This window comes from Taurulus bubalis (assembly GCF_910589615.1).
Source record: "Taurulus bubalis genome assembly, chromosome: 12".
In the NCBI taxonomy this organism is placed as follows: Eukaryota; Metazoa; Chordata; class Actinopteri; order Perciformes; family Cottidae; genus Taurulus; species Taurulus bubalis.
The window spans coordinates 5,571,364-5,587,118 of record NC_136600.1 but is presented as its reverse complement, the minus strand read 5'-3'; the positions used below and the strand labels follow the sequence as shown (position 1 = coordinate 5,587,118).

General features: G+C 41.1%; 2 protein-coding genes across 3 annotated transcripts; one reads left to right on the top strand and one right to left on the bottom strand.

Annotated features, from left to right (window-relative positions):
* Positions 1–1,104: 1,104 nt before the first annotated feature.
* LOC306745216 (Krueppel-like factor 10) lies at positions 1,105–2,985 on the top strand (the record flags this gene model as incomplete). The annotated part of the gene is made up of 3 exons (XM_079227969.1): positions 1,105–1,245; positions 1,797–2,580; positions 2,680–2,985. 3 exons carry the CDS (start codon positions 1,105–1,107, stop codon positions 2,880–2,882), a joined length of 1,128 nt encoding a protein of 375 aa, XP_079084095.1. The 3' UTR covers positions 2,883–2,985.
* A 465-nt stretch (positions 2,986–3,450) lies between these two features.
* Positions 3,451–10,911, bottom strand: LOC306744292 (antizyme inhibitor 1-like). Of its 2 annotated transcripts, none has more exons than XM_079226907.1 (12): positions 10,868–10,911; positions 10,006–10,127; positions 8,288–8,498; positions 7,959–8,132; positions 7,524–7,696; positions 7,053–7,187; positions 6,759–6,837; positions 5,881–5,955; positions 5,296–5,461; positions 5,023–5,138; positions 4,722–4,942; positions 3,451–4,595 (listed from the first exon to the last, which is right to left on the bottom strand). In XM_079226907.1, exons 3-12 carry the CDS (start codon positions 8,387–8,389, stop codon positions 4,481–4,483), a joined length of 1,356 nt encoding a protein of 451 aa, XP_079083033.1. In that variant the 5' UTR covers positions 8,390–8,498; positions 10,006–10,127; positions 10,868–10,911; the 3' UTR covers positions 3,451–4,480. The 2 variants fall into 2 exon arrangements, with proteins under 2 accessions (XP_079083033.1, XP_079083034.1); XM_079226908.1 differs by having other exon boundaries at positions 4,722–4,939.
* Between the last annotated feature and the right edge of the window lie 4,844 nt (positions 10,912–15,755).

The following is a 15,755-nucleotide window of genomic DNA, read 5'->3' as shown; positions in this document are numbered from 1 at the left end:
GTCTGGGAAAAGATTTGAAGTATTCCAAATATATTGTAATAGAATCTATATTCTAAATATACACAGATGATTTCATCTCCTCCCCCAAAGTGTGGTTAGTCATTGAAGGTGTGTTTCTGCTCCTCTTTATGAAGATGTTGACATCATTTGACTCATCCAAGACAGTGTGTGTGTGTGTGTGTGTGTGTGTGTGTGTGTGTGTGTGTGTGTGTGTGTAATCAGGAATGTGTTGTGTACCACGCTGCCTCCACGGCCAGCCCCCCATCACGCACCGACTCCCCCGCCCCCATTGGTCGGCGCTCAACACACCTTTACGTCCCATTGGGTGATGCTGAGCCGGGGGTTGTCGTCGGATGGATGAATGGGAGCTGGGAGGAGGCCGGGGGGAAAAAAACTGTGGAAACCTGGGATTTTAGTTTGAAGTGTTCACAAGAGTCGGAAGAACGAATTGCGCTCCTGAGCAGCTACTTAACACACGTCACACAGACCCACATAACATGTAAGTAGATACACTTTTCACTACGTCATACATTCCTCTATAACGAGAATTGCTGTAAAATAATAATAATATTCCACAATAGGCTATGTTATTTGGACAGTGACATTTGTTTGTGTCACGTATAATGATGGTGTTCATGCCTCGTTCAGCAACGCAGCCTCTATCTAGGTCATAGGTCATTCATTTACCACCAGCGATGGTTACCCAGGAAGTGAGTGTGTGTGGGTTTGTTTATTAAGCAGCACAGTTGGTGCTTTAGTCCCCCCCACCAGGGAAGTAGGTGAAAGGGCCCTGAAGAGCAGCAGCTGATCATGTTCACTCCACATGATCTCATTCATAGTCTGTATATGTTGATGAATGGCTCAATCAGCTTTTAGGCATTGTTTGATCACGGTGTGTGCGTCTGCTCACAAAATATACACAATCTGTGGTTTAATGTCATTTTCCTACAGTGTGTCATATCTTGAAGATATGATTACAATTAAAGAAGCTGTATGTTGTGTTTACTCTTTTTCTTTTTAATAAGAGTTTGCATCATGGAAGTCGAGGCGCTCCACTCAAACATCCAGGGTGAATTACAGCCGGCTCCTTTGAGTGTAGGTGACATGGAGGTGACCCTGATGTCCATGACGAAGCACTGCAAGACCAAGGGCTTCAGGCTCGGACACTTCAGGCCCTTGACTCCGTCCTCGGACTGCTCAGAGGACGACTCCGTCCCCTTTGGGTCTGCTGCGCTGCGGGACTTGGTAAGTGATCCATGCAGGCTAAGGGTTGTCATATTTAAGTTTTTTTTTAGAACAAACCTGCAGTGTGTGGGAAGCAGATCATTGGTTTATAATATTATGAGAATCCAGTGACAAGACCTCTATGGGCAAACCATGACAACGCACTAAAGGGCACACTCAACATCGATCATGCAGTTTTCCACATTATGTTTTAGGAAATGTTGGTTTTCAAGCCAGGTGTCCTGATGAATATGTTTAGCATTTTAATAACCATAACAAAAAAAAACACTCCCATGTTTACTTCTTGTGAGAAACCTTTGTCAAAATGTATAAAACAGAAGAAATTAAACAAGAATATCCACATAAACAGTGAAGGAAAGAGGGGAAAAAAAATACCAACAAATGTAAATAAATATGAATGAACACACACATACAATATGTGTAGATACACATGCACACACAGCTTACAATTACATCTTAATAAAGCCATATGATAAGAGTGATGTCAAAGAAGACACGTATTTTACTGAGTTTGTCAATTCAAAAAATGAATGACCCTTCATTCCCTTCAGTGTATGACGCCACCATACAGTCCGCCCAACGTGGAGGACACACTTTCCCCGTCAGCGGCTGGAAGTCCGAGCCGGCAGCCATCGGAAGAGACTCCCCAGCAGCGGTTCACCAGTGTGATCCGTCACACCTCGGACGGCGGCTTTCATTGCGCCTCCAGGGAGGGCAGACTCACCCAAACTCGTACAAAACGCTTTAAAACAGATTTGAGCTCAAAATGCCAGCTGAACAGTGATGTAATGCAGTCCAACTGTAGCGCAGCCATGCCACAGACATCTTTTAATATGACTTTGCCACATGTGGCTGAAGCCAGACAGAACCAGGTGAGTCTGCTGGGCCAGGATGATAAATCCGTCACATTTCCAGCTGTCTCTGGGGTTCCTCCTGTGCTCGTCTGCTGCCACATCCTTCCTGTCTCTTGTCCTTCCTCCGGCGGTCAGCAGCAACATCTAATCCCAACCCCATCAGCAACCAGCACGTTACAACAGCAAGCACAAGCTTCTCCCGTCCACGTCTTCCTCCTGGGGGGCACGGCGGCAAAAGGCCCTGTGATGCTTCTCGTCCCGCAGCCAGGTGTCCCCACACTCTACATCCTGCCAGCGCCGGTGACCCCCGACGGCGCCAAGCTACCAGCCGTCGCTCCCGCCCGCGACTCGTTGGAGCGAAGACAAAACCCGCCGCAGACAGAAGTGTCCCGTGCACGCAGTCATGCTTGTCCCCGCGAGGACTGCAGGAAGACCTACTTCAAGAGCTCCCACCTCAAGGCCCACATGAGGACACACACGGGTAAGGATTTCAATACAATTTGACACATATTAAAAAATAGTCCCTTTTCTTGATGCTGCAATGAAAACAAACTGTTCCACACCGTCTGTGTTCCAACAGGTGAGAAGCCCTTAAAGTGCCAGTGGGAGGGCTGCGAGAGGCGGTTCGCTCGCTCCGACGAGCTGTCCCGCCACAGGCGCACCCACACGGGGGAGAAAAGGTTTGCCTGTCCCACATGCCTCAGCCGCTTCATGCGCAGCGACCACCTCGCCAAGCATACCCGGCGGCACCTGGCGAGGGGAGGGCGCCCTGCTGGGCAATAAAGGTCACCCGGTCCACCGACCTCACCGCTTCCATGAGTCCGCCCTCTGAGGCATCCTGATAAGACACCAAAGTAAAGACTGTGGCATTTGAGCGCGCCTGCTTTTTACACGCGACCAGTCGGCTAATAACGTCTCCTTTAATGGTTAAAGCTGAGCGAGAGCGCATCCCTCGAACTGAGCACTGAAAATATCAAATGACATAAAATTAAAGCTTAGCATGTTTACTCGTCAGTTTACCAAAGAATGTTTCACATTGTTCTTGTGCCATGCCAGAATCTATTTTGCTCTAAAAAAAAAAAAAATCTTCCAGGTACAGTGCACTTCTTTATTAAACTAGAACTTTTATTTTTTGTGTGTCTTTCAGGATAAAGACTGTTCCTACATGGTTTTGACTTGATATTTAGCTCCTCCAATCAAATCCGTTTGCCTTTGACCACATTATCCAGGATGAGAATTGGATCTGGCCATGTTATGATGCCATTTCTCAAATTGGTTCTCCGTTATTTAAGCAGGGCTTCACTGAGAATATTAATATTAATAAGAGACAGACGCAGTGATTCACAGACCAGTCAGTGAGGTGTTTATTACCGTTCATGTAGACCGACACAGCAGTTACTTTCCATCATGCCTTAAACACAGATGAGGATACAACTTCACATATTGTACACGCATTTCTCAACTGTGCAATCCTTGCACAGTTGAGAAATGGTATTCTTTCAACACTGTTTTAAATTTTGAATTTCTGAATTAAATTTTAAAAACAAAATTCTTGAGAAAGTTTAAGAAAAAGCAAAAAAAAAGGGTTCTAGCATTATAAATACTTCAAACATTTTTTATTTAAAGACCCCACTCCATGTCAGCTGATTCATCATCACATGCTAAGCTACGTCGCGGTATAGCAGTTACCTGCCTGCCCTTCACTGGTCTGGGAGCAGGCTGCTCAGCACTTTAGATAAACTCAACATTGAACCATTAAGCTCCTCAACCACAGCACATTTGCAGCAGTGGACTTCGAGCTCACACTGGCTTTATTCACGTCATCTAATGGATGAGTGAATGCACCTTCATATGCAAGCCCCAAAACACTGAGGAGGACAACATAATGAAATCCAGCTCTAGTCACGCTGTATTAACTGTACAACCAATTGGGATCATAAATACACATCTTGTAGTAAAGCTATGAACTGTGTTTCCATTTAAATACGCCGCTTCACTCTGAGATACATATTTTACTTTACAAGACTGGCGAAAGCAAATAAGACAGATAATACATTTGTCAAATATAAATCATTTTAAATCATTACATGTCTACTGTATGTGTGTAAACTGTAGGGCCGCGGGACGCCAAAAGCTAAAGGGAAGAACGCCTCCTTTTAGGAGTCATCCATTTTGTTGCATACTAATTAACATCTACTTAGCTTGCTGGTCTAATCACTTACTTTACTCTATGCCGGGTGTGTAGAATGAATTCAGTCTGGTCACATCTATTTCAAGCTACATCTGCACAGCGGGCTCAGTTTATCCCAGTTGAATGTGGAACGGAGGAAGAGAGCATAAGCAACCAGTAAAGGAAAGTCTTTCTATTTGTCTGGAGATTGCTAAGCTGGGACAGACAGACCAGTCGCTGTTTGGCAGGAATTGAGGAAATAAGGGACCAAGGAGAAGTTCTTCAGCGTAGCCTCATGGGTGACACCGATGTCCTGCATCTCAAACCTGGAGGAGCAAAATGAACAAGAGTCAAGGACAAAATCTGCACAGAAAACACAAACAGCCGTTTGTTTTTTTGGGAGGGGCGGGGGGGGGGATTTTGCAAAACAACTCCACCACTGAGTTCTTTACCAGTCTCTGGAGGAGATGACATAGTAAACAGGGGGTGGTGGTGAGTCGGTGGCGGCGCACAGTGGATGACCCAAACTGTAGGCCCCCGCTTGGGTGAACGTGAGCCAGTCTCCGATGTTGAGCTCAGGCAACATGCAGTGCTCCACCACCTGGTCCAGGTCGTCCCCAGAGGGACCCCACAGGCTGCTGCTGAAGACTGGAGCGTCCAGGGATACGTTCTGCTAACACACACACACACACTTTATGGCTCATTTATTCAAGTAATCCAACGCACAAAAATATTTTTGTTTTGTTGACTCACTCTATAAACGGATGGAGCCGTAATCAGTGTTTCAGAGAGTTTGCTAGCAAATGATCCGTACACCCCCTCGTTCATGTGGTACTGGAACTCCGGCTCGTCGTTGGGAGATGGATCGTCTGTTCGGAGAGATGCAAGAAAAATGATTTTGCAGTGCAACTCATTTTTAAACTTACTGCTTATTTTGTTTCATATTAGGATTTCAGACAGTCATATTCACATACGCTTTAATATCTATTAATATACCGTATAACCAGAACATATCATGCCACTGACCATGTGCTTGGTCCTGGCGATCCCGGGCCACTGCCTCCTTGGAGATGACGTTCACAGCCAGAGTGAAAGCAGAGGACACAAAGAAGCTGCCGGGCTCTGCAATGATGGAAACGCCAGTAGAAGGAGGGAAGTATAGGTCCGCAATAGACATGACAGCTTTATTGATCTGCAAAAAGAGATGACAGCGGTAAAAATTAGGAACCAAATCGTAGTTACATTTAAAATGTACTAATCAAAATCACATTGTCAGCCTTTGAAGAGCGATTTAAAAATCGGATCTCTCCCTACCGGAAATAGCACCGACTACTGTCTTCCCACCGCTGTTTTATGTAACATTTATACAAGTATGTAACATTTATACAAGTATACAACCGTAAATACTTTTTCCCCCTCCTCATAATGAAAAAATACATACAAGTGACATTGTGGTCATGCTTTCAATGCACTTATATTAATTAACAGATAATATCCATTATAAAACGGGGACAAAGGGTAAAGCCAACCTTATATCATGAGACATTTCTCAACTCGCTTACACAGATTATACTTTGTTAGTATCATGTAAAAATCAGATAAGATACTGACCAGTTCCAACTGGGTTTTAGATCCACTGAAGCCTCCTCCAATGTCCAAGATTTTCATGTCGAAGCCCATTTCCTCCTGAGACAGACAAAAGCTTGTAAACGTGTAACCAAAACAAATGATTACCAAACAAAGCAGTGTTTTCCCGAGCAGTGTCCAAAACATGACAGTGTGTACAAATCTGAAACAGAAATGATAGTCACTGAAGTATGCCTGTAAAAAATATATATATAAAAACTCCTCGAACAAAATTCACAATTTGAATAATTAATTGGATTAAATTAGTCTATTTTTTTAATTTTTATAAAGGGTTTTAATTAATTTAAAACCGGAAAATTAAATGAATCCAACTCGTCTGTGTGTGAGAGTAAACAGCTTTTTGACCGCAGTGCATATTATAATTTTGAAAGGCTGAATGCCAACAAATATGGATTGAAAAAGAATATTTAATTAGATAAACAATCTTGTGAATTTTGGAAATGATTCCTAGTATCTTTTTTTCAATACATTCTGACTCCTGGAACTAAGAAAGCTCGGGAAGTTAGTGGTAATGTTTGGATCACAAGAGTCGGAAATAATCCTACCACTGGAATCAAAGGGATTCTACAAATAGTATAACACCAATCACTAGTGGGCCTATTCGTAACCAGTACCGACAAAGCAATCTGTGTGTGTCTCAACACGAGAGCCAAGGTTATAAATGCTCCTACAGAATGAATCTAGAAGAACCACTGATTATTGTAGCCTAATATTTATCTGCAACTGTGCCGAAATACCAGGTGAAATACCAGGTTTAACATAATGCATAGACCTGTAAAGCAAAACGCTGCACAGAAATTAACAGCGCAACTGGCAACATAACAATATTTAACATGACTTACTCCCATATCAAAGACACAGCGGGCATCAGATATGGCATGAACGTACACCTGGTCATCACACGCGCTGGAAATATGAGACCTGTGGGGAGGAAATGAGGAAAAGGGGGAAATTAATGGTTGAACATTGACACCTTCAAAGGAGTTATAACTGTATTCTGTTTCAGGTTGGACTAAAGCATTTGTTTAACAGAGATCTGAGGTAAAGAGAGCTGTTGTGGTGCTCCTACACACACATACAGTAGGCTTCTTCAAAGTGCTTTATAACCACACACAGTGCATATTTGCAGGCCTCACCTGACCCCAACTACCTGCACTCCCAACTCCTTCGCCCTCTCCAGCAGATGCCTGCAGTCCTTGAGGGAACAGCCAAAAGTCATGCTCATCTCATCGTCCTGGCCAGATGCTTCTGTTGAAACCTGTAGCAGCAGCCTGCATTCAATAAAAGGAATGCTGTTATGGGTTTGCTTAGAAAAAAAGAAGAAAAACATTTGATGAATTAAATTGGTACAAAACTAGAATGAGTTGAGAAGCGTGCACATTAAAATCTCAAAATGTCTACAGCTGAGACCAAAATGATTTTGTTATTGGCAATCTTAATATGCCAGAAGATGGGAAACAACATTCTGTATTTCAAACCAAATCCTGATGAATAGTATCGAATGATTTGTAAAAAAAAGAGGACATACTCGCACAAAGCCAATGTTGAAACAGCAACTACTTAAGTCCCATATCATTAGCACGAGGACTAATACCTCAAGCACTTACTTGGCATTGGGGTGGCAGCGAGAAATCTTGCGCAGCTCTGCTTCATTGTCACACACCAGGAGGTCAATGCCATTCTTAGCAGCGTATTTAATCTGTGAGACTTGTTTGCAAAAACCGCTGTAGATGATGTCTTCAGAGGGAATACCGTGGCTCTGGACCAGCTCAAGCTCAGACTGAAATACAAAAGAGACAAAGTTGAAACAGTATTTCCTTAATATACTGCAGGTGAACATTTCACCATACTACATATATACTAAACAATATAGTAGGCACTGAGGTACACTGACCCCTTGTTGGTGCCTCTATATCTAGTCTACAGATTGTGGAGCAAGAGTTGTGCAATATAAATTTGCATAAATGGACTAGTACTTGCTCTAGTAGACACACTTGTAAATTACGCAATTTTCTGCTCAGTATGCAAGTATGAGAGAGTACCTTGTTGGTACAAATGAATCCAGTTCCGAGGGCAGCAAGAACTTCAATAACAGCTGGACTGCTGTTGCATCTGACAGCATAGTAGGGTCGAATTTGGGCCATGTGGGTTCGCCAGCGAACATGCTGCCTCATTAAAACTCCCAGGTCTGCTACAAAGAAGGCATTCTTCTCAGACTGAGGAAAAAAAAAACAAACATGAGGATGAATAAGATAAAATGCACATCACCTGTAATAGACTAGGCAAAACAATACAATAACAGGTGTTCAAGACAGTAAGAAAATCAGGTTGTTGTGCTAAATGTGCATGTTGTTGTGGTGAGACCCCTTACCAGAGTTTGTTCGTAAATGTGATTGTCAATCACGTCACAGAGGGCTGTGCCTCCCTCCAGTAGACCAACAGAATACTGTGGTTCATCAGTGATTCCTTTCATCCTCTCAACCGTTTTCTTCGAATCCGACAGGCATAAAGAACGCAGCTAGTCCGAAGTGGTCTCGCTCGCACCTACTCAAGCCCCTGGGGTCCTAGGCTTATGCAACAAACTGTACAAGACAATGAGAAAAGTCAACATAGTGCAAAGTCTAAGAAGCAAAGCAAATCGATCATATTTGGATCATGCATATGCATTGATGTCGTCCAGTTCGTTTCTAGTTTATTCAGTAGCTGGAACATACACCCTTCTGATGAGATCCCCAATCAAACAAGTCATTTTAAGGGAGCATCCAATCAGAGCACAGAGCAGGCTGCACGTTACAGGACAGCTTTGTGGAAGAGGTCTATTCTTCTAAAGAGCCACTGTGAAAATACAGTCTGGGGCACAGAGTTCATTTACTTTAGCATCAATTACTCCCAACAATCACCATCAATCCCTGAGCTGGTGACCCGTGAACGGTTCTTTTTGATGGCATTAAACAAAGTACAATACAGGCGGCGTTGATGCAACAACTTCACTTTCAATATTGTTGCACAATACACCGAGAGCAGAGCAGTCTGGACCGGACCAGTTGTGACTTGGCTGTAGCTTTGGGTGGTTAAATAGGGAGACTAACAATGTGGCTAAAAAGCCTGCTGTACTGCTGACAACTGTGACAAGGCAGGGGCTATCGCTCAAAATAAGTGCAGTATGCATGTTATTCCCTACCCTCCACTGCAGGACTAATTCTGTTGCAGCTTCTCCAGTTTTTTTCTTATTTTATTTTTTTGGGATAGTTTGTTTTGTTTCTATATTTTTGTTTTGTTTTGTTCTGTTTTGTCTCCGTCAAGCGTCTTTGAGCATCTGGAAAAGCGCTATATAAATTAAATGTATTATTATTATTATTACTCCCCAAAACCCTTTTGAAGTCTGATTGGTTGTACGTGAAATATTGTGCAGAAATAATGGGACAAATAGTCTGATACAAAACAGGAACGGAACTCCTTGATTTATTTGTGAAGCCTACACCGAGTCCTCTGCGGAAACACAGGTTAAAAAATGTTTGGGAGATAACTAAACCCTATAATCCCATTACAAATCAACCACGACTTTATGCAACTTAGAAAATGCTCAACTATGTCACTCACAACATTTCGCTTTTGAAAGAAGCGATGATGACAGGTTCATACAGTTATGCTAAACTACATCATTATATTCACATTATACTGCAGAAAGAAGAATTACAATAAAAATGTACTCACTATTACTAGCATTAATATCTATAACCAAATAATGATCTCCTTTATTGCAACTAAATCAGAGCAAGAGAGATAAAAAACTACTGCAGGAAAAAAAGAGAGTCTGGAACACAGAGTCATGTTATTTTTAATAGAAGTGATAAAAATAGATCTGAAATGCAAAATCTAAAATAACTATTAGCCTGTTTGAGATTTATCTGGGACACGCAGCTTGTTAATACATCTTTTCCTTCTGTGAAGACATTTTGGTGACGCAGTTTTAATACAAAATTAGACGTATTCAAACAGACACACATACGCAAATGAAAACATGTTTTTTTATATTGCATATATATTTCCAAAGAGGATGCATTCAAATGTTACACCCATTTCACTCACATGGATGAGTCCTTTGGTGAACCCGTCCACTATCAGCTAGGATCCCAAGGTGGCTCGGCGTTGAAGTCAAATGGTTCTCGGTGTGGAGCTGCCCCTAGATCCTCTGGATAGTTGTTGTACACCTGCAAAAGCAGATGAGGACAGGGCACATGCAATCAGTTCAATGACAGAGAAACAACTCTGACCAGGAGATCACCGACACATGATCCAGTCTACCTCCACAGTTATACAGTGTCTGTTCAGTCAAATGTGTTAGCTTAAGTGTTGAAGAAACATTGGTAAACTGATGAGCAAGCAAATGTTGAGTGTTAAGAGCCAATGGGTGCAGAGTATAGGAGTTGCGTATGAGTCACACATCGTTTGTTAATGTTTAAAATGCTACACTTTGCTAGTTTGGACTATGGTCCGAAATAAAGTTGACTGAATTGGTGCAATCATGACTAACGCTAGCAGTTTTAAATTAAGTAATTGCTATGTAACAATATGTCAACACTCTTGCCCCTGGCATTATTGCTGCCTGTTACTAATTAAAAACAGCATTTAATGTTTCAGACCTAACGTTTAAGTAAATTGAGCTAACGTTACTTAGTTTGCTATTGTAAAGCATCAATTTGCGGGTATTAACGTTAGCTTGGGTTAGTAACGGTAGCATAATATATACGCGTTAGTTTCCTAGCTACTTACGATATATAATTATTGTTTAAAAAAGACAGTTGCTTATTTCTTTCAGTGATAATGCCAATAATTACTACGTTATCGTTACCCTCTAGTAATGTATGGCTAGGTTACCCGGTTAATATAACAACATGCTACTTGGCGAGCTAACAACGCGGTTAGCTAGCGATAGGTGAACGTTACTTACGTTGGCTGAAAACCCAAAAGAGGGGACAGAACGCTTTTTCTTTTTAGGCGGAATTTTTAAAGAGTGGTGGGGTTACTAAAAGAGAAAAGGATAACGGCCATGGACGTGGTGGATTAGGTCAAAGTTATTGTCGTTCAGCGTTATGGCGAAGCAAGCTGGTACCGATTATTTGTGACGACAGAGCGGAAGACAGTCGTGGAGGTCGACGTGCGTACCGACAGACAGGAACGTCATGTCACGGTACACCAACATTAACAGCACGATATCCGGTCAGACTATCAAAATAAAGTACATTTTCATACTGTAACTTTTTTTTTTGTAATGCAAAGCACCAATGCGGAAAAACGGAATTCCCAAAATATCTATCAGATGATAATATTTTGCATGGAACGTTCATTCATCCTAAACATATATGGAAGCCCGTTTCGGCCACAAAGATTAAAAACTCACAATTATGAGATAATAAAGTCGAAATTATGAGATAACGTTTTATCTCATAATTATGACTTTTTAATCTCATAATTATGCCTTCTTTTTTTGTGTGTAGCGGAAACGGGCTTCCATATGACATTACTTCATGACATTATATTTATAATACGGGTAGATCAAATCAAGCATTCTGATTGGTTGAGAGTGAGTCACGAGGTGTAGTTTATTCAGCCATAAAGTACTGTACAGCCTGTTTACATTTAGAGCGTTCCATATCAGTGCGCACTTAAAAACAACAGGTAACGTTAGATTTAAATTGCGCGACCGTTAGTTGTCATTTCAAGCTTCACAGTTACCAAACATGTTCGTGTAAACTTTGATATTGTAACGTCATCAGTAATGACCCGCAGACGTTGGTTTCCTTAACTTGCAGGTGTATTGCTTGAGTGTTCACAGTATTGCAACGGGGCTCTTCGCTAACAGTAACGTTAGCTCAAACGGAACAGCTAACAAGCTCACGTAGCATCCCCCACACTAGCATAACGAACGACAACACAACGTCACTTCCTCCCTAAAATGAGATGAGGAATGAAAAGGGTTTGACCACAAAATCGTGATAATTTCTAGTGAGAGATAATTACGTCGGTCATTTCCCGACGCGAGGCAAGTTCTCTAAACATCAGGGAGGAGAGAAATGACGGAGAAAAGACGGACAGAAGCAGCGAGAGCACTTCTTTACATCGGTGGCTGCGTGTCATCCTCCACCTGCTTCCAACCGACAAGATTTACTGACCAGGCAGTCAGTTTTATAGTCCCGTATGTGCGTCCCGTAAGTGTATGGCGGTTGCATAGCAACCGCCATACACGTACGGGACTATTTTCTCTGTTGCTAAAATGCGATACGCAAGGTTTGGTGGCTACAACTATTTTGTGCTGAAAGGGAGCTTACTATTACTATTTATAAAGTCGCAGGTACCCGTATTATAAAAGCAATAAGGTACTCGAGGCAGTACTGTGTCTACAATAATGTACAGTTCAAGGGTTTGCCGGCACTCCGCTGCGCGTCGGGCCGAACAACTCCCTTGAACAGTACATTATTGCACGACACAGTACTGCCTCTCCTACCTTATTGCTTAAATATACATACATATAACGCTATTCCGGTTTAATTTTATATAAGTGTGGGGAAATTTTGCTTTTTAGATGGGCGGAGATTAGAGCTGTCAAAATCACTAAAACAAACAAAAAAAGACCACGACCCTAGTTACTTTTGCATGCATTTATCAGCAAGGATATAAATTACTACAATAATTAACCCCAACCCAAACTTGCAATAATAATAACATTATTGTTATCATTATTATTATGATTAATAATACAAAATAATGATTTGAATGCGAATACAAATAATGATTAAAAGGCATATGAATAACAATAATACAAATAGTAGAAATAAATAATAATAGTAATTATTAAAACATAATAATTTACAGACGAGTAGCATTATGCGTTTATATTCTTTTTTTCATTTTACAGAAGTACTTGGCCGACAAGCTATATCTATAATGTGTCAAATTTTCCAAGAATTACCTGTGTTATGTCTTTATTGTATTTCCCATGGCTCAGCAATAAGGGCAGACTGCTGTCCAATTAAGCCTGTAGAACTTCCTTTCTGAAGCCAAAATCAAGGTGGCAAAGCAGCATTCGCACGAGTAATGGTTGCATGTATTTTTCCCCAAGTTCAAGCTCTGAATTGATTTCCCTTTCCCTTTGCTTTTGTTGTAGTGACTTTGAGTTGTGCCTGCCTCTGAAAATGCAGAGGCTAGGGCAGTGTTTCTTCCAAGGAGGGACATTTGCATGTCTCCCTCCTCAACACACGAGGAGGAGGAGGTTGGCATGGAAAGCTGAACTAGTGTTAGCTAAACAGAAAGAAAGTGTTTTTTCTGGTGCGGGTTTGACTCTATATCAATACTGACATCATCTTGATCTAAAATACCCAATTAAAATGTACATCTGTCAAAATCCACAGTCTAATAGGTTTCTAAAGGGTGTAATGTATATTTTCAAAGAATTGAGTTAAAAAATGTTTTTTGCAGATATTCTTTTTAATACTGGAAAAAAAACTATTTAATCAAATGTGTATTAGGTTTGTGTTTGTCTTTGTTCTAATGCTCCACTCATGTATCCTGGAGTCAAAGTCTATTTTCAGCTGTGTCTGTGCAGTTTTGGCCACTTTTTGTTCCCTTAGTTCAGTGGTTTCTATAAATTGTTACAAAGTGACGGGCACACACACAGTGCAGTTTTTAATGTAACTCAAATCTCACCAAAATGTGTTTCCTTGGATTACACATCAGAACAAACTCTCACTTCTAAATTAGGCAAAATGTTGGGTTTTTCCAGGATTCAATCAATTGTGTTATTTCCATCTATCCAGAAGCCCTTTTCTTCTATTGAGATAATATGTTAATCAATAACAAAGTAAGATCTCCGAAATCTTTACCATCCCGTGTCCTAACGGTACAGTAACAGTGCATGGTGTGCTGTTCTTCAGTGTATTCGATGAGCCCTGAACACTCCATAAATAAACAAATGCAGTGTTTGTTTCACTAATAAAACTTTTGCTTAGGGTCCATTGAAAAGGCCGCAGAGGCATGCGGAATGCAACACAAAAGCTGTTCCGTGTTTTGTGTCTGTTTTGTGCGACACTAAACGAAACCATGTATATATAAGTCTAATCACGCACAGCATCTAAAGTGGCTTCCAGTAAAGCACAATGTTTGATTTCCATTGTTTGGATCATAATGGCCATCGCAGCCACTGGGTATGCGTTAGCCAGACATGTGTACCACCCACTGTGAGGGCAAATACTCCAGTGGTTGCATTGTGCAGCAGGAATTCATATTTGCAAACATTACAAACAGATTACATCAACACACAGACTTAGAAAGACCCAGCGTAGACGAACCCTGACGGACCAAAGAGTCTCTAGTCTGAGAGAAATGAACAACATATACTCCACCGATGAAAATATAAAATAATATAGCACCTTCAACAAAATCGATTGTCCTCTTAGGATAAAAAAATGCATAACATAATATATGTATATTAAACAGAATCAAGAGACTACATCTGTAAATGTACAGTACCTCTGCATATTTGAAAGATAATGTACTCATTACAGGGACTTGATGGTTAAACCACCATGAACTCGTGTTATGCAACAGACTGTTGTGTTGTTAAGTCACTCATCAGGTCGTCTTGCCAAAGAATGTTGCTAAATAAAAGGACCTCCGAACAAACTTTTCCTCACACTGATCTGAATGTTAAGCAGGGAAAACTGGCTGCAGGGATACAACAAATACACAAAAGCCATCTCATTAAAACAATCTGATTCAAGAATGCTAGTAACAACCTATTTGCTGACAACTACATAGACATTTCCGAAAAGTCAACGCAATCTTAACTTAAAAAATGTATTGTAAAATGTCTCTATTTTTTGGGGGTTCTACAATATGCCACCTAAAAGGAAGCAGCAATCGCTGGGCTTTCCCAGGACTTGTCATTTTCAACAATAGTATCAAAGTGGTGGGGAGATACAGCAAGATATACCATGATCGTTAAACAATAACCCAATCTATAAAGAAATGTTGGACATTTCACCCCTTGTTTCCTCTCTGCCAAGATAGATTGCAGGTCATTCTTAAAAGGTTCATAACATCACTCTGGGTAGTTGAGTTCTTAATATGTGGTTTGCTGTGAAGGTATATTGTTTCTGAGACAATCACACTATAATAAAAGTAAATATAGACACTTTATGTTATATTATGTTTTTTTAAGTCATGTTGCGTGTGTGGCGTGTGTGCATTGAGATGCGTGGACATGAAGCTGCACAGATATAGTCCAAATACTGCATATTTATCCTGCAATGGATCAACACTCACATGTGCAATTATAGCCATCATGTATGCTACGTGTGTGTATGTGAGAGTGCTTGAATTTCCAGAAACAGTCGGTCACCGTAGTCCAGGTGAACCGAGTACAAAGAGGTTCAAATTGAACAGGTGATGTGCACAGTGAGACAGTGTATACAAAGCACATAGAGATGTCTTCATCCCTGGAGCGCACAAGTTGTTTTAGAACTAGAATAAAACACAGAGAGCGTTTTCTAAAACGCACCCTGTGCTGGGGGAAGATGTGATGTGTGTTCACTCGTACATGAGTAGCTGTGATGGTTTTCAGAGAGCTCTGGTAGTCCGTGCAAGGTGACAATGATGCATGATATGTATGTGTGAGAGAATTGCAGCTTGTAAATAGTGTTTTTTCATTCAATGCTACTTATTGGTAAAACAACACTTTTCTCAGTATGGGGAAGAACATATTTTTTGGACTATTTTTTCAAGACTTTTTTCGGACTATTTTTCCACCCTCAGGACTATTTTTCAGACTATTTTTCTTTCTT